This window comes from Mchenga conophoros, linkage group LG11 (assembly GCF_057382185.1).
Source record: "Mchenga conophoros isolate Kocher_MC1m ecotype Shallow Benthic linkage group LG11, M_conophoros_male_GT1.1, whole genome shotgun sequence".
NCBI lineage: Eukaryota > Metazoa > Chordata > Actinopteri > Cichliformes > Cichlidae > Mchenga > Mchenga conophoros.
Window position 1 is genome coordinate 35,568,558 of NC_140536.1, and position 24,344 is coordinate 35,592,901.

Genomic DNA, 24,344 nt, shown 5'->3' on the forward strand with positions numbered 1-24,344 from the left:
CTGTCCATTGTCAGCGACATCAACGCTCTCGTTCAGAACTGAGGAGAAAAAGTCAAAAATATCCACTTTTTGTTTTCTTCCACTGTAGGTCCAGATTTTCTGTTCCAACACATTTACAATGAAGCTGAATTCACTTAACATTACAGGAAGTCTGGTTCAGCGCTCTAATTAAAAAGTCCTATTCTGATTCTATGAATATTATGGCAACACAGAGTTTAGATGGAGCCTAAGGATGGGTGAGGGGATTCACCCAGTACTAACTACCCTGTTACCTACCCTGCCCCTATGGTAAAAATGAGCAGAGAAAAAGTCAAAAATAATAAAACCAACTTGTAGGTCCACTATGGTTGGGTGGTGGTGGCTCCTCTGGCACTACCTGTTGGCACTACCATTTCTAACTACGGACCTCAGGGACTGAATCTTCAGATGATGTCTTCTGCTCATCGCAAGAACTAGATGAAAAAGCACAGCAAATGCCCATTTGCCTCCCCATCTCTCTTTCCTATCTTGACGGTCACCGATGTCACCTGATATCCAGCCACACTCTATCATCACCTCCATCTTCGACCTTTCACTTCTAACTAAGGCAAAGGTTGCTTCATTGATATTACGTCATTACGTTTTACTCTTTTCCATGTTATACTTAACATAATTCGTCAAGTCAGTAACTATCAGTCACATATGAATTAGGATTATGTATTATCATTACAACACTTAATACCATTTCTCTTATTCAAAATCATGTATAATGACAGTTTGGCGACAAAGTTCTTATATTTTCACATTCCTGCAGACACACACAAATCTACCAAGGTCACAGCTGGATCCTGTCCACACACAAGATTAAGACATTAGAACAGTGATTTTCGCATTTTACATATTGGCCAAACTTACATTTTGATTATATATTTGATTAAGAATAAAGATGATTTACTATTAACAAATATGGTCGAGGTCGTTTTTAGCATCTGGTATCATTTCAAACATGAAAGTCTGGATGTTGTTTTAGACTCTTAGATGCAGGGAGAGGAAAGCTACAGGGCTTCAGCCACTCTCTGTCCCACCTCTCCCGATGACCTATCTGAAAGTGATACTTAGGTATTTCAGTGATGGAGTGCCTTCAAACAGTGATGTTGATAGCTTTGGTATGACGCTTGACCTTTGATTCTAGTCTAGTGTTTTGATTTTCTGTGGCTCATCTGCATGCATTTGCAAACATGCAAACAAAGCAAAGTTTTTTTTTACATGTACTGAGCGATGTCTGTTTACTGTGAATGTGTCTTTTCTCACAATCTGATGTCTATCAGTTTCCTCTCCATGTCTAGTTCTCATTCCTGGTTTGTGAATTTTTTAACAAATGAAAACCTGCTCTTTGTAAAGTGAACATCCAAGTCTAGAAATAATAAGAAATTAAAGGGAAACCAGTGGAGGATCTCAGTCATCTGTCAGGATTATATAATAAATAAAATAAAGTGTCTAATGTAGAGAGGAGCAAGTGTATTTAAACTTTATAGACAGTTAAAAGAGCTTTTGAATAATTTCCTACAGTTGCTTAGTGCAGCTTCTTTAGCTGTGGGGAAGTGTGATCCATTTTATGTGCTTGACAGCTAGAATCTAATTTTTGGAGAATGCAATTTTTGTTTTCTAACTTCTCCTCTCTACACCAGATAGTGCCAGATAAGTATTCCCAAGAAAACTTAACAAGAAATGCATCTTGGGACTTCCTGTTTACTTTTATTTGTGGTTGTGAAACGGGAATGTTGAGTTTAATTGTTGAATTGTTGTTAAATATGCACATAACTCATTGAAACATATTGGTATAATTGCAGTGCAGTAGTAAAACGTCAGTATTTTAACAAGATGATGTATTTCTGAAATGGATGATACAAAGGACCTGTATGTGCAGCGCGGAGCAGCCATTTTCTGGCGAGGTCATCTGTGTGTTCCGGTATTGCAAGTAAACTGAGATTGCTGTGGAATATAAGTGTTTATAGAAAATGTATGTAACACTTCCACATTTTTTAAAGGAGCCTTGTGTGATTTAGCTCTTTGTAATTTGTTCTGCACAGAGAGAGGCCACTGCCGTATTTTTGTGTTTGTATTTTATTTCATTTCCCTTATTCCTCGCACTGGCGCATCTTTTTATTTATCGTTTATCCTGTTACTTTGCCACGTTACCTCTCATACTGTTGATGTTCAGTACAAGTCCATATGGCTGCCGTTTCACAAAAGTGAAGGTCAAAGGACATTTTTGTTTATTCAGTTGCCATTGGCAATAAAAACTGCACATTAAGAACCCCAGTAATTGTGTCCTGTGTGGCTAAGCATTTCCCAGGCTACATTTAAAGGACCTTGTAATAAGAATAAAAAAGAATCTAAATCTAAAGTCCCCGCCAAGCTTGTTTTTACAGTTTTTGCAAACAGCTGTGTTGTTCAAAACTTTTTCCACACCAAATGAGATTTAAATCTTGATAAGGAAAAACGTTCAGAGACAGCCATCCTCTCGAGCCTATCTCTATCAACTTGTGGTTGGTAGCTTCACTGAAGTGTGAGAAACCCAGCAAAAGTCACAAGCAAACCAGTGCAGTAGTTCTCAGATTGGTATTTGTGTTCAGAGCTGTGTCCAGGATCTTCACTTGTTCTAGTGCTTAATTATCATTCTAACATGAAGCATTAATTCTTGTTGGGTTTTTTAGTTCCCATTTATGGGTTTGTAATTGTTGAGCTTTGGATGCCCATTACTTTACTGCACCAGCCCTATTTTGGAGTCTTTGAGTATGTTATAGCTCCCTCATGGTTTCCCTCAGTGTTCTCTCTGTCTCATCTTCCTGCTTCCCCTCTGATGTGGTTCATTCATGTTTCATTCCTTGTTTCATTTATCTAAGCTGTTATTTTCTTGTTTATTTTCTGATAACTACTTTCCTCTTGTGCTTTGTTCAGAGTTTTACTGGAGGTCTGTGCCCGTTCCTTAATCACCGTTTGTGTGTACACCGTCCATTGTTTTATCCTGTTGGTTCTGTGTATCTTTTCTGGTTTGCTCTCTATATTTTGCTGAAGTGTTTGACTTGTTTTATTTTGTTTTTGGACCTTGGACTCATCCTTCAGCTTAATAAAAAGCTTTTTTTTCCTGCATTGGAGTTCCTTATTCTGTAACCTACAGCACACAGAAATTACTTGTTTGGCTCAATATTTGAAACCTTAAACAAGCATAAATTGTAAACTTGTTGCACTACATTATGGAAGACCATCAAACCACCAAAAAGTAAATACATTTAGGAAGAATAATTATCTTTTTTTTCTTTTTTGACAAAGTTGATTTTTAAAAAAAGAAACTTGCACGTGCACTAAAGCGAATAAAAATGCAACCCTAAGTGACATAAAACAATGTCTCTTTAGGTTTTGTATCACGGAAAAAAAACTTTAAAGAACCGGATAATCTTCAGAGACTGAACAGTTTTATTAGTACAATGAAACTAAATCAAAAGCACGTGCCCAAACCAAGAAGGCAAGAGGGGGAAAAAAACCCAATGACGTAAAAAAAAAGACTTCCTGTGATGTGATTGATAAGTTTAAACCTCAGCTCTATGTCTCATTCACCGTCTGAGACATCAGTGGCACCACAGAGCTGAGGTAATGGCACATTTACTAAAATATCACTGAACTCATGTCAGCTGGTGAATTTATTCATTATGAAAAGTTATAAACTTGATGCATTTTATTTGTTATTTTCCTATGACAAGTGTAGTTTACGAAAAGATAAATTCTAATCAATTGTAATATAGATGAAATGGTACAAATTTCATAATACTGAAGAAGTAGATACATTGTAATGCAAAATTCAAAGAGGCTTTAAACATATATGTTTTATTCATATCCACAGAACGATACCTGTGTTCAAAAAGACATGAAGTGCTGGCAGCTCCTGTTTGGGCTTTGGTGCTGCGGCATCCTTGCAGTGACCAGCGGGATCGAAGGTATTGCTCATTTGTATGGAGATGTTTTTCACTTAGCTATGGGAAGTCATTAGTAAGGCAGCTTATGGTTTATCTCATCTTGTGGCTGTATCATATCATCCTTTTCTTCCTACTATGATTAACTGCATAGCTTTTAATGTCATACATTCCAGTTGTCAGTAACAGTAGGAGGTTCAGAGGTTATGTTTAAATGTCAAATAGTCACACATGTTAGCTATCATCATATCACATGTTGTTGGTTTTGAGCTTTGATTAATATTTTGATTATTAAATATGGAAAGTAGCTTGATGTTTATCAAGTAAAATTGATTTTTATTTCTATTACTGTGGAGAAATGATGTACTTTTTTTACTCTGCTACATATTTGACAGCTGGATATGCTGGTTATTTACCAATCAAGGTTTTAAATAAAAAAATAAATAGAGTGCCTTCTTAAGGATTGAACCTTTTAAGGGAGTGTGCACATGGGATGACTGAGCTGCTAGCAAGAGATTTACCCTCTAAACTGGTGATTATCAAAATTCAATCAATCAAAATTTATTTATATAGCACATTTTAAAGACCGAAGTACACCAAAGTGCTTTCCAGTAAAATCATGATACAGATAAAAAATCACAATATAAAATATAAATTACAGATATAAATAAAATAAATAAAATATAAAATAATTACATAATCTAAATGCAAAGCCAGATGTAAATTACCCTAATTAGCCCTGAATGCCAGGTTAAACAAATAAGTTTTTAGACGTGATTTAAAAGACTGAATGGAATCTGATGCGCGAATATGAAGAGGAAGAGTATTCCATAAGCTGGGTGCAGCAACGGCAAAGGCACGGCCTCCTCTGGTCTTCAGCCGAGACCTAGGTTGCACTAAGAGCAGTTGGCCCGATGATCTTAGTGCTCTCTGAGGGCTATACAGACAGAGGAGATCAGCTAGGTAGTCAGGTGCCATATTGTTTAGGATTTTATAAGTAAACAATAAAATTTTAAAATCAATTCGGTATTTAATAGGAAGCCAATGTAAGTTGGCCAGAACAGGGGTGATAGAATCATACTTTCTATTGCCGGTCAAGAGACGTGCTGCAGCATTTTGGACCAGATGCAATCGCTGAAGAAGAGAAGATTGGAGGCCCAAGTAGAGAGAATTACAATAATCCAGTCTTGAAGTGATGAAATCATGAATGAGTTTCTCCAGATCTTTGCGTGGTATATAAGGTTTAGCCTTAGAAATTAGGCGTAGTTGGTGAAAGCTGGTTTTTACCACAGTAGAAACCTGTTTATCTAGTTTGAAGGAACTATCCATGAAAACTCCAAGATTCCTAACAGCATCAGTGAGGTGGTTAGCAACAGGCCCGAGTGTGCCGGTCAGTTGTCCCAGAGGCATATTTCTATCAAAAACAATCATTTCTGTCTTCTTTTCATTTAAAGTAAGAAAGTTACGTGATAACCAGTCTTTGACATCCCTCAGACAATCAAACAGAGGATGTAGTGAAGATGAAACATCCCCAGTCAGGTGGAGGTAGATTTGAATATCATCAGCATAGCAGTGAAAAGAGACATTATGTTTTTCAAAAATGGAGCCCAAGGGCAGCATGTACAGAGAAAACAACACAGGACCCAATACCGAGCCCTGGGGCACACCACAGCGAAAAAGGGCAGAAGAAGAGGAATATTTTCCCATCATGACAGAGAACGACCTCTCAGAGAAATATGATTTAAACCATGATAGAACATTTCCAACCTTGCCAAAAGGATATCATGGTCAACCATGTCAAAGGCTGAAGTCAAATCCAATAGAATTAAGACCACAGAGCGCCCAGAGTCAGATGATTACATGGTTAATCGCATAAGGCACAAAAACATAGGAGTATCCAGTGTGTGTTACCTTATCATACACAAGTATAGCATTGAAGTAATCAATACCAGAAACTGTGAAATAATAATTGAATATTTCTTTTCTTCTACTTTTTCTTTTTCTAGCTGATGTACCGTCATGGATGTGTGTGACTGACTATATACACAACATTACTTGTGTCTTCAACAACATCACTGCTATTCCATTGGGAAAGAACAAAACGAACTACAGCCTATATTTCAAGGAGAACTCCGAACACAAGTAAGTTTTTCTTAAATAAATACATAAAATACTTGATTCTTCTTACAGAATTGAAAGTGTGTGTTTCTGCTTCTAAATTCACAAACATGTCCATGTTCTGTTTTTGCTCCAAAAGCCCTTCTTGTCCGCTTGTGGTGATGAATCACAGTTACTACTGTGAATGTCAACTCAACAATAAGCCTTGGGCGGATTATAATTCCTATGAAATTGACATTTGTGATGAATCTCAATGCATCAATTTAGAAAATGAATTTAAGTTAGCAAATCACAGTAAGTATGAATTACATTTGTAGTTGTTGATTTTGTCTTAATATGTTAATGTGCTTCATTTTTAATGATAGTCTGAAAAAAATATTATGCACCCCCTTGATGCTTAGAGGAACATTTTGATATACCTAAATATGATTTGATTGATATTTCTAATCAGTTCAGCTGAAACCTCCGCCTGAGCTTGTGGTCCAAGAAACAACAGAGACTCTCAACATTACATTTAAAAGTCGATATGATAACCATTCATACCTTGGTGGTTACCTCATGTATGAAATATTACTTCAAACACCTGAAAGCAGTGAGAACAAAGTAAGATGAACTGTTATGTGCAGTATATTTACTAAGAATGTGTTTTATTCTAAAAGAATCAAACAATAATTGTTTCTTTAAACATTTCCACAGACTTTTACGGTTCCACCCCAAAAGAAGTTTGAATCTATTAATCGGAAATTGCACCTGAAAAATAGTGAATATTGCATTAAAGCAAGATATAGACCTCAAACATATAGTGAAACTTGGAGTGAATGGAGTCAACCAACATGCTGGGAAAACAAAGCAGAAGAAGGTAAAGGACACATTTTTCATAAGTAAAAAAAGGCCTCTGTTATCTGGAGCTTTCTAAAAATATGCTAACAGTAAAATTCAACTACATTTGCTTTAGCAATTTTATGACAATGATAAAGGAATGGATTTTTAGGTTTATTTAATGCTATTCATAATCACAAACATAGGTGGGACGCTGCTCGTGTGAAGCAGCCTTTTGTTGTCTTGTGAGGTGTTTTCTCTGAACAATGTTTATCAAAAACAAGTGCTGCTCTCTTCCCTTTCTCTCAGCGCTTTTGTAAAATAGCACAGATACTTGATAGATAATGGACTTGCTGCCATCTTTGTAGTGTGAGTCAATAATTCTGTGTAATTTCAGAACCAGAAACTTTATTATTATTATTGGCCAAATATCTGTTCCCACTGTGTCTGGTTTTGGGAGCTCTGCTGTTTGTATTCTACAGTCCAGCTGCAAGGTAATTCATCTAAGCTTTGGAATGATTGCATGTCTGATGAGGATAATGTGCCTCTTATTCATATTTTGTGTCTGTGTGGCAGGATGAAGATAAAAACTCTGTCCCACACGCCATCCCCGGCTCCTTTCTTTCAGCCTCTGTATCAGCAACATAAAGGTGATCTCCAGGTAAGGAGATAACATGAGTGATTTCTGAAGAAGCTTAATTTTAACTTCTGTTAAAATCAATTAAGTGCAGGAATCCTAACATAAGGGTCACAATGGAAGCACAGTGCAAAATGACACGTTAGAAATGAGATGTAAGAAGACCACATAATTAATGATAGATGTGTATAAGCTTTATACACATCTATCACATAGTAATGATAACTTCACAGTGAATTGGTCAAGGTCCATGGGTAGGCAGATAATCTGCTGTGGTTACCCCTAACAGGAACATCTCTGGCATCCTTATTTATTTGATGTGTCAGTCAAAGACAGCGTTCATAGTGTTTGTGACACTTTACTAACATTCTGATGCTGCAAAAAATGTGAATACCAGCATATTGTCAAACTAGAAATGCAAACATGCTGAGTTTAGTGTAAGGATGTGTTCTGTCTATCATGTTGACCATCTGGTAACTGGTGATAAAAGAAAGCATTCAGCAAAATAGGATTTTGACAGTTCATCAGTCTTACTGAAATAAACCCAGTTGCTGGAAAGCAAACCCTCAATCGTGTGACGCAGAGCTCCAGATCTTTCAAAGGATAAATAAACTCTAACTACAAGTGACTTTAGATAAAAAGTCGGCGCATCATTAAGACATTCGTCCTGTGCTACCATATTCATACCAAGTTTTATGGCAAATCACACAATTTTTGCTAACACGATTCAGTTAAAAACAGTTCATGGAAGCACAATACTCAACTCTGCACTAGAAATATGAGTTGAAGAGTTCAAGGTAATCCCCTCAGAAGCAGAATGAGACCTTTCAGTCAGAGCAGGAGTGGATGGCCAAATGATAACAAACAGTGCTAAAGCCTCACAAACAAGCATGAGAAGTCTGTTTCTGTTCATGTAGCGGTTCTACAAATGTCCCTCCTTGAGTTAGTTGTTAGACTTTATGATACTGTGTATCTGGCTGCTGTGAGAAAAAGCTTTCCCCGGTCAATAGGACCAGAAATGAACCACTCAAATATGGTTGCAATGACAGATGGTAAAAACTGCAAGTAAAAAAATAAACACCCTAAGTCAAATTTGTAACGGCAGCATGTTACCATGACAAACCATTAAACATCTATACTGCATTGGTGCTTCATATTCTGAGAGTGCAGGTAGTACACAAGTGTGCTTTTTTCTACTGCGTCACACCTGATGCATCTTCATTTTGTTTAATTTGCAGGAATGGCTTTCTCCGAAAGGTAAAAATGTACTAATGCACAAAGCCGATGAGGGCATGATAAGTGATAGAGTGGCTGTTGTGCCAAAACCCAACACGAAGGACCCAGAAGAGACCCAGACCTTCCTAAACCCTCCAGTGATTCAGCTGGCATTCCCTCAGTGCCCGACCTCCTACGTTGGCCTGCCTGGGATGGATATGGCTCCTGCTCCTATAGCTATGGTCTGTCCAGCTAACACCTCTTATACTCAGCTCCCCTGCTCCGTCTGGGAGAGGGGCAGGGAGGCAGAGATTGCCTCCTCTCCACCTGAAGATGTCCTGGATATCAGCTGTGTTGACTCTGGCTGCAGCTTTGAGGATGTGACACAAAGCCCAGAGTGCAGTTTACCAAGCAGTCCTGTTGTTGAGACTCTAGCACCATGTTACTGTAGTGATTACTGCATTCTTAACAAAACAGCTGAAGGTGTTGTTCCTGTTTTACTGTCTAAAGAGAGCAATGTAAAAGTTTCATCTGATTCCCAGCATGAGCGCGAGAGTTAAAGCAGGAAATGGTTCTGTCAGTTTGTTTGGAGCCAGAAAAATTCATAAGAGTGGTGGCACTGACAGCCACGGCTGTAGACCACATGGCAGGAGAGATTCCATGAAGTGGCTTGAAGCTGGCCAGTTCACTTGTTGCAAGTTGCTGTGTGTTCTTGATAGCAGCGGGTTTGTGCTTGAACTTCATACAACATTTACATCTGTTCAAATGTATGTGATTATCATTTTTTATGACAAAAACATAAAAAACACCATATAACACATAGAGTAGGCTTCTGCTTTGGCTGATTTGCATATGTTAACACTTGACGCATTCTGACTGCAGAATGTTAAGACGTGAATGTTTGTGAATTCCACTAGAGCTTTGGATGATATGATTTTCTGTAGCTGTATGGGGAAAGTGTTTTGTTCCGTTTTTTTTTTTTAATTTAATCTACCTTATTTGCAATATGTTTATACTTTGCATTTAGCTTTTACTAAGAAATCAACAATAAAAGAGATAAAGATCCATATCTATGCTTAAATCAGTAACTTTGTTCTTGTTTTACTGACTTATGAGAGATGTTTTTGGATCTTTCCTGGATCATTATCCATCTCCAAGTTGTTGTGCAGGTGATGCAAATATTCAGTGGAAATGATTGTTTTGAAATTTTCCTAAGGGAACAATAAAGTGTAACCTCAATACGAAAGTTTTACTATTTATTTCTCCAGTCAACATAACCAGTGCTGTTTTTGTGGGTCTTTTAGTCTAAAGCAGCTTTAATTTTTAGCCTGCAGATGACAGTCACCATGGTGGACTGGGATGCTTTGTAACAGCCATGGAAATTGCTTTTTCGTTTTATTCAGCACACATTGGTTTCTTTAACTGTCACTTCTAAGGTGAAGAATGATGTTAAATGTGACAGATTGAGAGGATACTCTTTTCATACACATGCGTACAGCACACGGTGACAAATTTCTCCAGTTTTTCACACCAAAATGAGATCATTCAGAACAACTTTCTATTGATTTTCAGTTATTTCTACCATTTAATGGGATAAGTGGCCCCAAATAATGCCAGCAAAATTCCCACTCACAGCATAACAGAGCCTCCAGAGTCCCTCATAGTACTGATAGATTTCTCGTCTCTAATTAGTATGTAGCTTGGGCAGCAACACATATGTACCAAAAAAGTCCTTCTAGAAACAAATAATAATCGCACTTGCAGACCATCCAGGGGCAGAATTATTAGTTTTAGTGTATTTTATGTTCGTTTTAACTTTTGTTTTTAAATCACGTTTGTTTCAGTTAGTTTCCAGAGTGGATCTTCTTGTTTCAGTTAAGTTATTTATTTGAGAATATTTAGTTTTAGTTAGTTCAGTTTAGTCTTCTTAATCATTACTGTATGGAGAATATATGTCAGAGGTAAGATTTAGGAAAATCTGTAGCTATTACAATAAAGAAAAGTCTAACTTTTGAAATCAAGTGAAGGTAGTTTTAATGTTTTAGCTTTTTTAATTGTATTTTTTAATAAACTAAAATATCATTCACATCTAGTTTTAATTTTCATCTCGGCTTTAATTAACTATTACAACTTTGATGAGAGCATATACAATCCATTTGTAGAATCACCATCAAATTGACTTTAGTCACAAATAAGGTTTTGATTTTTTCCCATCCTGAAATTATATTTCTACCATCATTCACTGATGTTGTGCGAGTGTGTTGAAGATTTAAACTTAAAACTACAGTTCCCTGTGACTCCTTCGACGGCTGCGGCCGAGCGGACGTTCAAACACCACCGAAGAAGAAGTCATTCGGCAGAATGGGGTGATTTAAATGTGGAGGTTTAACTGAGCTTTATATCGTATTTCTGGCCTCTCTAAGAATTTCAACACCAGACTGTGGCTGTAGATACTTTCCTTTCCCCCGGTGCTGTTGTCATCTATTGGCGGCTCGTTGTGTGAGTAACTTTGGGTAATAACAAGCCCGACTTCTGCGGTTGTACACCATATTTGGCCGAAGAGGAAGCCGCGGCTGTAAACACTGACCCACGTTATCTGCGGCACCTGAAACGGAAGGGTGCAGGAGCACCAGAGGATGGTGGCCGAAAGGGACAAAGACATAAGAAAGCTGGGGTCCAAGTCAGACAAAAGTAAAAGTGAGCCGAAGGTGCTGCGGCTTTAGGTGGGCAGAGTGCGGCAGGATGAACTTTCCTGCTCTGTCAGCAGCGCTGAAAACAGCCGAACAACCACTGAGTCAAGTCTGGTGGTAAGTACAATGAGTCGATATTGAATTAGATGGAATCCACCCACTCATTTTTCTATTCATCTATCTGTTCATCACATGTAGGTGCAGCTGCTCCTGCACAAATTTCCCCCAAATGCCATGACACAGTGGCGGCTTTTCCCCGTCAACACGCCCACTCTGGTGAGCCCTCACCTGTTAAACAGGACCCCAGTGGCTATCATTGGTTGCAGGTGTGTGAGGCCAGTTTGCTGGACCAGCAGGGAGGGTAAGCATCAAGCCAAGTAACATTTGTCAAGAAAAACTATAAGAAAAAGATAAGCTGGGGCTGACTGAGTAATAACACTGACTAGGCAGAACGATGCTTCTCATGCGTGTTTGCAAAGTAAAACCCCCAGATAAGGCTGTTACAGTAGAAATACATTACGTGAGAAACGTGATTCGTGGACAGACGCCTGAAAAAACAGTCAGGTTTTAAAACGAATGAGGTAGTAACAGGTAATTTAGCTTCCCTCCTACACAACTACAGGTTTCAGTCGTTTGTGGTTGGCAAAGTGTGCATAGATTTACCCATGAAGAACCTGGGGCAAAACAGTGAGCTGAGACTGATTTACTGATACTGCAGTTTTAATGCCAGTCTTTAATCAGTCCGAGGAAGGACCTCCAAACACACAAGAACTTATCACATGATTTTCACTACACAATACTGCCCAAAGAACCCTAGAGAAAATCTGCAAAAAAAATTTCTACTAGTCTAAATTATCCATTCATTTATTCTCGTCCACTCATCCTTGTCAGGGTTGCAGGAGCCTATACAAGCTGTCTTCAGTTTGTACAGGTTGCCAGTCAGCCATAGGCCTAACACTTAGAGACAGACAACCATTCGCACCTATGGGCAATTTAGAGTTACCAGTTAACCTAACCTCACCTCACTAACTGCATGTCTTTGGACTGTGGGAGGAAGCCAGAGTACCCAGAGAGAACCAACACAAGCACGTGGAGAACATGCAAACTCCTGGAGTTTGCATGATGGTGGAATTGAACTCAGGACCTTCTTGCTGTGAGGCAGTAGTTCTAACCACCATGCTGCCAGTCTAAATTATGCTTTTTAAAAAAAATAAAATAAAATAAAAAATTTATATAGTAGTTTCATGCCAAGAGAGAGCATTTTGCCTTCGTTGATGGAGCAGTGTAGATGCACTGTGTCGTTGTGGATGTGGTGCAGGTTATGGATGAGGACGGTGAGAAGGACAGTTGTGCAGCAGAAGTGACAGATGGATTCAAGGTGAGGTGGGATTACATCAGGTTTTCAGGTCTGTAGTCAGATTAAAGAGGAGGTGGAGGTATGCACTGAGGAGAAGAGGAATGAAAGCCAGCAGAAGCATGACAGAATTCATGTGTGCGAATGAGACAGGGAGACAGATGTTAAGGTGAAGCAGCAATGAGAGGGAGTGTTCGCCCAGGGCGCCAAACAGGCTAGGTCCGCCACTGAGCGGGTTGGTGTGGCAGAAGAGGATGCTGAGGATTGAGTGAGGTGGAGGCTGAAGAATAAAAATGAGAACTTAATGTATGCAGTACTCATTTTATACAAAAATTATCATGAAGCTAAAAAAGAGCATCGTGACAGATATCTTGAATGCTAGGAAAACAGGGAAGTGGAAAGAAAGGGAAACGAAACATGACTTAAGTGAGCAGCAGTCTCCAGTGCTTCACCTAACGAAGCAACAGCTGAACTGTTTTTCTAGAATTGTCTTATCTCACGTGTAGCAGAAAGGAGGAAATAGTCTGCTCAGACAAACACTTTGCACTACTGGAATCACTGTGCATGGTTTAGGCCAGGGAGCGTTCCCAGTGTGCTGGGAGGGAGCTCAGCAGGGGTCTTGGAGGTTAAAATCGGCTAATATCCGATTCGACCGCACTGGGTATTCACAATCTCTCTTCAGGTAATGTTTAGAAGACTTTACGGCTGCAGTGAATGTGTGAAAACTGCTTTCGAGTAACATTATGAAACTTTTGAGGGAAGTACTGAAAGTGGCTTCTTCATTTTAATGATTCATCGCATCGATGCTGAAGCACAGACAGCGCTGTGTGTCTAGGTGGAGGCTTTTCACACCATCTTTGAGTGCGACCTGCCAAAAGAGGTTTTAGCACAAACGATAGCGCTGTTGAAAAAAGATTTTTTTTAATGTATTTAGATAAACATTTCATCCTCATAACTGTGCCCATTATTAACGGCATTTAATTTTACGACATTTTTTGATCACTTTAAATACATAAACAGCACATCAGTCAGAAGGAAAACATAAGTACACTTCTAGATTTAAATTGGAGTCATTAGTTCCAGATTAGGTGACACTGTCTAATTTAAATAATGTGCATCTAGGCTTTACTGCCACTTTAAGGTACTGGGGGTAAAAAAGTGTGGGGGCATTTCTTAGAATCTGGTCAAGAGCTAATAACATGTCTAAAATATATGAAACATATCATGACACTGTAAGAAACTCTTTCTTTTGGGCTGGCTTCGTTAACGATGTAAATTTCATTAAAATGTTGCAGGAGGATTTAAACAGCAGGAAGAAAATCCTCAAACATGTTGCAACAGAGACTGGTGCACATTTATGCAAAAAACTTCACGGAAATTAGGGCCGATTGCTTTCGTGGAAATAACCTCTGGTACCAAGAATATACTAAAATGAAAAATGTAACATGTGTTTGTGTTTTTGTTGAAAACAAATTTGAGAATATAAATTTCTCTTGCAGTGCCATTTAACGATCTATAGGCACTGTTTTAAACAGAATTATCAGTTTGCTTTTCTAGTTGTGGTAAAGAAGCCAAAATTAAAGCCGTAGGATTTATTTCTTTTTAACATAGCTGAGTTTCAAACAGCTCAGTTTGTTTAAAGCTTATACATCTGACACTGTTGATGGCTGTCACTGTAAAATCAGCCTGTGAAATACATCGTCTTTAAGTCCAAACCTCTAGAAATGTAGCTTGAGGAGTTAAGTCACCACATGATCGTAAAACAGTGGTAACAAAGACATTTAAATTATAAACATAATGCACAAAATATACATTTTTAATTCAGTTACTTGTATATTTTTTAACTATCAGCCAGAACTACAAGCACCACCGCAGAATGTGTAGTCTTTAAAGTAATCTTTGTGTGTTATTTTTGCATTTCAGGTATTAGATTGTCAATACAAGTATCTAAAAATTGTCTTTTTTCCTGCATTCCTTGAAGTCCTTCAAATCTTTCATTTCAGTGATGTGTTGTGTCATTAAAAACAGTGATCATGGAGAAGCCTGTCACTGAGAAATGCATCCTTTCTTTTCCCAGTGATGCTAATGACATATCTTTACAGCCTTCTTTCTACAGCCCGGTGCACAATCTTCATTTATTTGAGTTTTCGTCAGGATTTTCTCTTTATTGTCTCTGAATATTGAGTATTTTTCTTCATCACTTCGATGAATAAGTCACTGTTGCTAACAATCGGGCTATCCTGCCTACTGCCTTTCTAGCTTGAATACTTGGAAAAAGAACGATGGTGGGCCCGCTTACTTACCCAACAAAATTTATTCTACCCTTTTGACATTTGCTGAGTCAGAAAGATGTAGGTTGAAACCTCTTTATCAAGATGCCTTTTATTAATTATAAATATTTGATTCATAATTAGCTTTGAAACCAGCTAGTTCACAGAAGATGTTATCACAGTCACTACTTAGAAAACCACCAAGTTACTGTCCCTTAAGAAAGAATTCAGACCCCTGTACTTTAAAAAAAAAAAAAAAATCTGTTTTGGTTTTAGTGACAAAGTGAACTTGTGTTTTTAGAAATGTTTTGCAGGTGGCTTTAAAGGTCACAGGTCATGTTCTGGTTAAACTCTGGTTAAGTAAATTCAACCAAAAATTAAAAAGACATCATCAAAGCACAGATCTCTGGTGGTTACAACACCATCACAACCAGAGATCTGTGCTTACTGTTAAGAAATAAATCATGATACCACTACCATGCTTCAGTGTAGTGATGCAGGTTTTGGCACTACTGATGGGAAAAATAAAGAATTTATATCCCTTTAAGAGATAAATGATAGATGGATCTGAATACTTTTGAAATGACTGTAACTTCAATTGAAAAACACAATTAAATATTGAAACTTTTAAACACTTGTGTTCAGACATAAAGATTTTTTTAGATTCTCATGAGCACTGATCAAGGCCCACTGATCAATGGCCATGACTACCATTCACAGATACTCTGAAGCTCCATTTCATAGATTTTTTTTTTTTTTTTTTACTTACAAAACTTTTTGTATGAGGTCACAGCAAATGAATCCCCCCAAAATGGGCATATATAGATGTGACTGTGAGCACAGCAGCTTGAGCCACGTGCTTTTCAAAGCTTCTGTCTGTCAAAATGCTTCAGAGAAGATAAACTGAGGGGCGTGCTAAGCCCAGTATAAAATAAATAAGGATTATTTTGAGCACTGAATAATCAAAAAATACTGCACTGTACAAAAGTCTTGAGTCACCCCTCATTTCTTTATCTTTTGTTTCCAGTAAGTCGGGCTTCCTTGTGATGGTCATAAAGTGGTCTCGAGTGATGGATCTCCAGGTGTTTTGAAGGTCTTTCCAAGTTTTTCCTTTTGACATTGGCTGTTTGTTTGGTTTTTTTTTTTTTGGGGGGGGGGGGGGGGGGTGTTGGCTCATTTTAAGCTCAGTTCCTATACCAATACATTTTCAAAGGAATGTTTGTCATCACGTAACAGACGGCTTAGCAGAGATCTATGAAAAATTCCAAAGATAATACAGTATAACAGGCATAAAATAATATTTTGGCATCAACAATGGATTTCAACAGAGCTGCTAATCTCAGCATTGTGTCCGTCATATCCTTGGACAAGTGGAGAACAAAAGAAGAAGAGGGCTGGTCTAAAACGCTGTCTAGGAAACAATCCAGCAAATATCTGACACAGAACCTGAAAGATCCATCTGACCCTTCAGATCCGGGGTCCCCAATCCCAGTCCACGAGGGCCGGTGTCCCTGCAGGCTTTAGATGTGTCCTTGATCCAACACAGCTGATTTAAATGAATAGATTAACTTCTCAACATGTCTTGAAGTTCTTCAGAGGCCTGGTAATGAACTAATCATGTGATTCAGGTGTGTTGAGCCAGGGTGAGATCTAAAACCTGCAGGGACACCGGCCCTCGTGGACTGGGATTGGGGACCCCTGCTTTAGATGATCCATCTGCTGTTCACTAAAGCCTCATCAGTAGAATGATGGTAGTCAAGAAGTCATTTTTAAGAAAGTGGGTTACGTTCCACCCTTAAAGGACTGGGGATAAGGGAAAGTTACAAAAGGTTTCTGTGTTGAAAAAAAGGAGACAGGGAGCCAAAATGGTTCAATTAAAGGGTTTTAGTAATGTTTCTATTAGTAATTAACCTAAAAGAGATAAACAATCCACTATCACCTTTTAAAGAAGGAAAACAAAACCCAGGAGTTGGTCATTAAACTGAGAAGCTAAAAAGGGTTAGTAACCAAAACGGACTCCTCTCCACAGAGCAAACAGCCACCACGCACAGCTCACTAGCTCAAAAAACCAACAAGGCTCTCCAGTGCTAGAGCGCACCTTTTTCAATTAAATACTCTTAATTGCCGATTAGTCAGCTGTACAAAAAGGGCATCGCCTAAGGCAGGAGAGACGGCAGGACACGCCCACACGAGTTGTGTCATTTATAATCTTGGCTGTATTCTGTGTGCTGTTGTTATATTTTTAGTTCTAAAAATTTTTATTACCATGAGTTTTCTCAGTTAGTAAAAAAAAATGTTGGTCTTGTTGAGGGTGAAAGGTAAGTTTGTATTCACTGTGAAACCATGAAGACTCTTTGTGTTTCCCTTCTGTAAAACCCTTTGCTTGGCACTCAGACATGATTCTCACCTCCTCGGGAGAGTTTGGATAAGCCATTCTTTAAATAAAGCTGCATAATGTATATCGCTATTGTTGTTTTTTACATTTTCGATGATCAGGATTCAGTGCAGTAGCAAATTCTTTACTACTGTTTGTTTCAGTTTGATTTTTCTCACAGGGGTCTGAAAGACTGAAACTCCTGAACTTGGTTTAAAGTTTTTCTAAGAAGTGTGAGTAGGTTTGGTTTGCTTCCTCTTCCTCTTCTGAAAAGGTGGTTACTGTACTTCCTGCCTTTGCACTCAGAATACACCAAGCAAAAGTGACTCAAGGATGTGTACTAATTTCATTCAGAAGTAATAATAATAATAGTAATAAGATAAGATAAGATAAGATAACCTTTATTAGTCCCACACGTGGGAAATTTGTTTTGTTTTGTCACAGCAGGAAGTGGACAGTGCAAAAGTTATGAGGCAAAAATTAGAATACAATAAGAATAAATACAGTACACAACTGTACAGAATAGAATAAAATACTATATACAGTAGAATAAAATAAAATAAATATACAATAAGATAAAAATAGAATACAAATACTATATACAACTGAGTAAAAATACAACGATGACAGAAAGGATTATTGCACTTAGTATTATGGTATGGTTACTGTGTTTAACCATGAGTTTGTCATGTCTTATGTTTTTAGGTTTTCTAGAACATGCATATATTCTGTGTTGTCCACAGTTTATTGTCTCTGTTTAATTTATTTGCTTTTAATTCCTCCTTTTTATAATTTTTTGGTAACTTTAAAAAAAAAAATTAATGCTGTTTTAAAAAAAGTTGAATAAAAATGAAATGTAAAAAACAAAAACAAGCATATTTTGAATGTAAAGTGGTTATTTTTTTCTGAGTTTTCTTTATTGTTTTACTTATTTTACCTAGTGAATAACATTTATTACTAAAGATCACAACCTGTAGATCCTCTCTAGATATGACTAAATGTAACTGCTGGTTCAGATTACAGTCTGTATATCCTGTAGTTACGCTGTACTGATAGTTACATTAATTGTTAACCACATGTCCATCCATCCATTTTCTTCTGCTTATCTGGGGCCGGGTCGTGGGGCAGCCCAAGCAGAGAAGCCCAGACCTCCCTCTCCCCAGCCACGTCCTCCAACTTGTCCGGGGGAACACCGAGGCGTTCCCAGGCCAGCCGAGAGATATAATCTCGCCAGCGTGTCCTGGGTCTGCCCCGGGCCTTCTCCCGGTGGGACATGCTGGAAAACCTCACCCAGGAGGCATCCTTGCCAGATGCCTGAACCACCTCAACTGGCTACTTTCGATGTGGAGGAGCATCTCCCGAATGGCCGAACTTCTTACCCCATCTCTAAGGGAGAGGCCAGCCACCGTTTGGAGGAAGCCCATTTCCACCGCTTGTATCTGCAATCTCGTTCTTTCGGTCACTACCCACAGCTCATTAACAGCACAGTTAACAAAATGTAACAAAAATAATCCAGATTAATGTCCTATGGGGGGGGGGGGGGGATGAAATAAACTGCATAACCATGTGTTTGTGCTAGCAAAATGCTATCAAGTATCAAACCTGGTGATAAACGTCTGTTAAGTAACACTTCTAGCACGTTTTAAAATGTTGACTGCTTATTGGTTCTATATTCTAAATCTAAATAACTTTTTAGACTGACAGACTGAATGTGAAGCAAAAACTCCTCATTCTCAGACAAACAAGTTGATGTGTGAAGGTACTGCTACAAGAGTCCGTCTGAATTATACCGGATCACAACAGCTACGGAGCACAGCTCCAACCTCTCCGTATCATCAAACATTAATGCACAATAGACCTTATCATGTCAGTAGCAGACGTACATCCCTATGTCAGCTCCACAACCCATGTGTGACCATAACAGTTTATATTATATTTTTGCATCATTATTCCGTATTTTGAAATCCTAATGGATTAGAATTGTTGAGATAATCTGTGGTTCTGTTCTTACAGCGTTACTGTAACATCAGGTTTCATTTTAATTTTCAGGCATGCAGAAGTTGGACCCCAAAGGCCTTCTTCCTTTGACCACAAAGCAGTGGACCTCCACTGCTCACAACAGGGTGGACCCTTGGCTGCTGATTCTTACCTTCATGCAGTTGCTCTGACCCTTCAAACAGGACCAGTTTGCCTTGAGAGCCCCTGCCATCCTCAAACTCCCTCAGAGAGTGGAGCTCTTTGGCTCACCCTGACACTCAAACCCCTCTTAGAGTACAGCTGCTGCTCTGTTTGAGATGGTCTGGGCATCTGCTAAGGTGTAAGTTGTTTCAGGCAAGTCCTGCTGAAAGGAGACAGATCCAGGACAGACTGAATGCATTATGGGGCACATTTACAAACAGTCTGCACCAGAACAAAACCCTCTTTGGCTGTTGAAAATCTACTGTCAATATTTACTAAAGAGCTGCAATGTCACTTTTCCCACGGCAGGATGGTTCAAAGCTCTGAGTGCAGTGCCTTAGCTTTGGCTGTGCCCTGTAGCGCTTCACTAATTCCTCTTCCTGAGTCTTTAGTTTTGTTTCCTTTGCCCTATCAGTGTTGTGTGAATTTGCCCAGCTTAGTATATCAGGACGTGCATCTTTTGCCTGTGCATTCTGCTACAGGAGCTGAAGTGACAGATAGGCAGAAGGAGGTCAGACTGCTACCTCCATGACTGGACTATTGTTCCACATAATTCACACATAATTATCTACTTTCTCCATAACCAACCAACCAAATATAAGGCTGCTGCTACCTGTCAGTCACAGCTTAATGAAACTGCAGCCAAACAGGAAGGAACATTTACAAATACGTAGTACTTTGGTAGATGCAGCTCCAGTCAGTCTAAGAATAGCACATAAAAGGCTTTCTGGTATCTGACAACACAAGTGATTATGTATCTCTTTTTTAAGCAATACTTCTAGAGGTTCTCGTTTCACTGGAAACCATCAAAAAGCAAAACAGCACTGTTCTAAAAATACCGCGGTCACAAAATTCATCTGCTGTGTGAACCTCCAGATGCTGAGACGCTTCCTCTGCCGCTGCAGTCGGTACAGGATTTAAGAACGTTGGATCACAGACTCTGCACTGAGCCACAGCTGAAGAAGAAAATGGTAAGTATCACCAGATGTTGGAATTTTATCAGTTTTAACTTGTGTCAGTTTTCACTAACGTTTGCATGTGATGACTGGGAAATGTTTTCTCTTTATAAGGTTTATTGATAATTTTAGAAAACATAATTTGGGCCACCATATAATGTAAGTCTTAAATTATATTTACTCCTCAGTTGTTTTTGTAGTTGTCCTTTGCTCTTGTATGCCAGTGCTGTTTTTTGGTACTTTAGCATTTTGCTTGGTGAAGTCTGATGACTGGTTGATTCTCATCTTGACTTTCTGGGCTTGGCGGGTCAAACTGAAGATGATGTAACTTTAATACAAATAAGGTGGACTGTGCCACAAGGAGGGGAGGGAGTTGTAATTAGGGCGGCTGCTGTGTTCGCTTCGTATTACTCCTCACCCCCCACCCAATCCTGTGGCTTGTCATGTCTTTCACAAAGTTGTGCTGTGGACATTTATGTGCTTTTTGTGCAGAGGAGTTTTTTTGTTTCCTGTTCTTATGCTGTCCTACCATGGAAGCACAGCATGAGTAGAGGTCTCTTTTTTTCCTCTTGTACTTTCCCATTGTTGTGTATATTTCAGTGTTTTTCTGTAACGCTGCCGATCTCCGACTTGTATCCCCTTGTATCTGTGTTGTGTCTATATAAGGTCGGGGGTCCCATTTCACTGCAGGGCAACCTGCATGTGGCGAATAAAGCTTTGATTAATTAATTACTGTGAGACTCTTTCTTCCTGTGGTTCTGCATTCTGGGTCTTTGTCAAAATAAACTGAATTTTTACCAATAAACATTTCTCTTTAATTGTAATAACAGTTTAGCGGTTTATGTACTTCTGCAAATGTAAGCAGCTGTTAGATGTATTTGTAATGGTGTGTTGATATGGAGTAGTATTAGTCTTGTCATTTTTTGTCGTATTCTTTCCTGGTTGATATGAACCATGTAGGACCAAAGTTTGTTATTTATAGCAATTATTATATATAGTTTTTTGGGGAGGGGGAATGCCACATGGCGTATATACTAATGAGTTAATGTGCACGTCATTCTTTCTGTGCAGATCTCTTACTTCGACCTGTCTGGAGGTTTGTCCAACAAACACAGTGTGTGGAGGACAATGACAAAGCTTTTTACTAACGCTTTGGCCAAAAACATCAACTGGAGGGGAAGAAATAACAAGCACAAAGTAGAGAACCTCACCATCAAGAGAGTTATCCTCAGTGAGTGTGCTTCTACAGGACACACAAGAAAATATGGTGTATTTTAAACAGTTAAAGCATTTACTTACTTTCATGTGTTCACTTTGCTCCCCTTTTACCCCTGCAGACGCAGTCAGGCAGAACTCGTTCTGTAAGGATGCCGTGGACGAGGAGATAGAGAGGTATATAAAGCGATGGCTGCAGCTGGCAGGAAACCGAGATGGAGGAAGAAAAAGAAGACAGGAAAAGGGAAAGGAAGCGACCAGCATGGGGAACTACTGTGTAGAGTAGCACAAAATGCATCTGCAGCACATGTTATTTTGACTCTTACATCTACAGCATGAGATGAAAAGAAAAATACTATCCCTCCAATGAATGCTCACAAGGCTGGATTCATCATGTCGTGTTTACCTGTCATGTGATGCTACATGTAAGTTAGGACCTGATGGACACAACCAGAAACACAAACACAGTTACTTTTTAAAATATTATTTAAAAAATGCTTGCACTTTTACTGTTATAGCCATTGTAGTTTGTTCGAGTTCATCATGCATTACACTACTATGCATTTTAATCATATCTCGGCATCAGTTTATAATGCCATTTCCTATAATCATAATCATATTTATTCATTTTACTCTAAAGATTATTAATTTCATGCAGGAAGATCTTGTAGTCATCACTATTAAAACATTTATTGTTTGGGACGTTTAAGGATGCTGTCTGTTTATGTCATGTGTGAGCATGTCAGTCCCAGCCACGAAATGCACTAAAGTGGTGATATCAATAAAATTACCTCTTGTTGTTAATTTTTCTACATTATTTGCTAGTTGCTTATATTTTCTTCATAAAAACGACTTCTCCTTTTGCACTTGGTTTCAAATGTGCACTGTGTGGAAACTAGTGACATCTAGCGGTGGATTCGTGAATTACAACAACCCAAGCATGTGGTAAATCAAATTCAAATTCAAATTTTATTTGTCACGTACACAGTCATACACAGTACGATATGCAGTGAAATGCTTAGACAACTGCTCGTGACCTAAAAAAAAAGAAGAAAAGGCTATGAATAAGAGGAAATAAATATGAAAATTAAAAAGGGTAAATTTAACTAGGAAGGAATAAAATAAAATATAAAAATTAAAGTTAAAAATGAAATAACTGTACAACACAAATTAGAATGAAGGGTAAATTTAACTGGGAAAGAATAAGATAAAATATATAAATTAAAGTTAAAAAATAAAATAACTGTACAACAAAATACACAATACACAGTATAGAACTATATAAGAATATATGAAGAAATATAAATATATATATACACAATAACAGCAGCAGTAGATTATCTGGTGACTGTTTATAAGTTTCCACTAGTGCCATCCTGGTGTTCTCGATGGGAGAGATTCTGCTCACTGTGCAGATATGAAAGGCTCATTATCAGCTTACAACAAAAAGAAGCTCACCAGTATTTTCAATTATGTTTAATGTGACAGCTGACATAATTGAAAATACTGCAGAATTATTATAACTATATTCCATTTCTGCTAATAGAATCCTAAATCTTACACACTGTCTTCTTTTAAAATGATCCAAGTGCCAGTCAGTCTACATCCATTAAGCCCATATTATCAAATTAAAAATGAAAATTAATTCACCCCACAATTGTAGAGTTTCCAGGTAGAAGCTTTGAAGCTCCCTCACATTGGACAGGAAGTTTCAGCTCTGAGGAGTCTGCTTGTCCCAGCCACTGAAAAGCATCAGTATAGCACGATGCTGGCTCACAGAGTTTTGCACGTTCGCTCATGCTTGTGCAGATTTTGTCTGGGAGATTTGGCTTCATCCATCATCGGAAAATGTCATAGATTGCTGCTACCCAGGACACTCAGAAGAGATCTCAAGAGTTTCACTTCATGGTAAAATGAATGAAGTTTTATTTTTTATTTTTTTATAAATTCACAAATGTGCCAGGAGGATTTCCAGGACTTATACATCGGGGAAACCAAACAACCTCTGGCGAAGCGGATGGCACAACACAGAAGAGCCACCTCGTCAGGCCAGGACTCTGCAGTCTATTTACGCCAGTGATGAGGATGTACACATCCTGGACAGGGAGGAACGCTGGTTTGAGCGTGGAGTCAAGGAGGCCATTTACGTGAAAAGGGAAAGACCATCTCTGAATCGAGGAGGGGCCTAAGGGTACATCTTTCGCCATCTTACAGTGCTGTGATTGCAGCCATTCCCCAACTCTCTGTGAATGATACTCATGGCCATTGATCAGTGGTCATTGATCAGTGGGTTTTGGTCAGTGGTTGTTGATCAATGGTCATGAGAATTTGCATAATTAAGATTAAGAAACTGACCTCCCAGCCCATTGTTCCTTCATTGGGCTGGTTTCAGTCATTATGCAAATGTACTGTTTATAAGATTGGGGACACCTGCAGTCAGCTGAGACTGAAGAAGTCACTTGGATGAGTGACGAAACGTTTCCCCCACAAAACGCTACGTCCAGATGAACAGAATCAACTTTTGGAGATTTACTTTCCTGGATGATTGAGAATGCATCAAGAAATTCA

The 24,344-nt window shown here is 38.5% G+C and overlaps 2 protein-coding genes across 2 annotated transcripts; both read left to right on the forward strand.

Annotated features, from left to right (window-relative positions):
* Positions 1-3,608: 3,608 nt before the first annotated feature.
* Positions 3,609-9,917, forward strand: LOC146564861 (interleukin-21 receptor-like). The gene is made up of 9 exons (XM_085290425.1): positions 3,609-3,630; positions 3,881-3,974; positions 5,957-6,092; positions 6,208-6,362; positions 6,520-6,671; positions 6,765-6,927; positions 7,285-7,381; positions 7,464-7,548; positions 8,763-9,917. Exons 2-9 carry the CDS (start codon positions 3,905-3,907, stop codon positions 9,297-9,299), a joined length of 1,395 nt encoding a protein of 464 aa, XP_085146551.1. The 5' UTR covers positions 3,609-3,630; positions 3,881-3,904; the 3' UTR covers positions 9,300-9,917.
* Positions 9,918-11,097: 1,180 nt separating this feature from the next.
* On the forward strand, positions 11,098-22,580 carry LOC146564862 (uncharacterized). Its single transcript, XM_085290426.1, has 5 exons — positions 11,098-11,546; positions 11,628-11,790; positions 20,482-20,576; positions 21,633-21,792; positions 21,899-22,580. The coding sequence occupies exons 2-5, from the start codon at positions 11,664-11,666 to the stop codon at positions 22,060-22,062; spliced, it is 546 nt and encodes a 181-aa protein (XP_085146552.1). The 5' UTR covers positions 11,098-11,546; positions 11,628-11,663; the 3' UTR covers positions 22,063-22,580.
* Positions 22,581-24,344: the final 1,764 nt, after the last annotated feature.

Excerpts from the sequence above, each read along its gene's own strand:
- LOC146564861 (XM_085290425.1), top strand. The coding sequence starts at position 3,905 with ATGAAGTGCTGGCAGCTCCTGTTTGGGCTTTGGTGCTGCGGCATCCTT. Across the intron at positions 6,672-6,764 it reads CTGAAAGCAGTGAGAACAAA|ACTTTTACGGTTCCACCCCA; the intron begins GTAAGATGAACT and ends ACATTTCCACAG. Across the intron at positions 7,549-8,762 it reads AACATAAAGGTGATCTCCAG|GAATGGCTTTCTCCGAAAGG; the intron begins GTAAGGAGATAA and ends TTTAATTTGCAG.
- LOC146564862 (XM_085290426.1), top strand. The coding sequence starts at position 11,664 with ATGACACAGTGGCGGCTTTTCCCCGTCAACACGCCCACTCTGGTGAGC. Across the intron at positions 11,791-20,481 it reads TTGCTGGACCAGCAGGGAGG|ATGCTGAGACGCTTCCTCTG; the intron begins GTAAGCATCAAG and ends GTGAACCTCCAG. Across the intron at positions 21,793-21,898 it reads CATCAAGAGAGTTATCCTCA|ACGCAGTCAGGCAGAACTCG; the intron begins GTGAGTGTGCTT and ends TTACCCCTGCAG.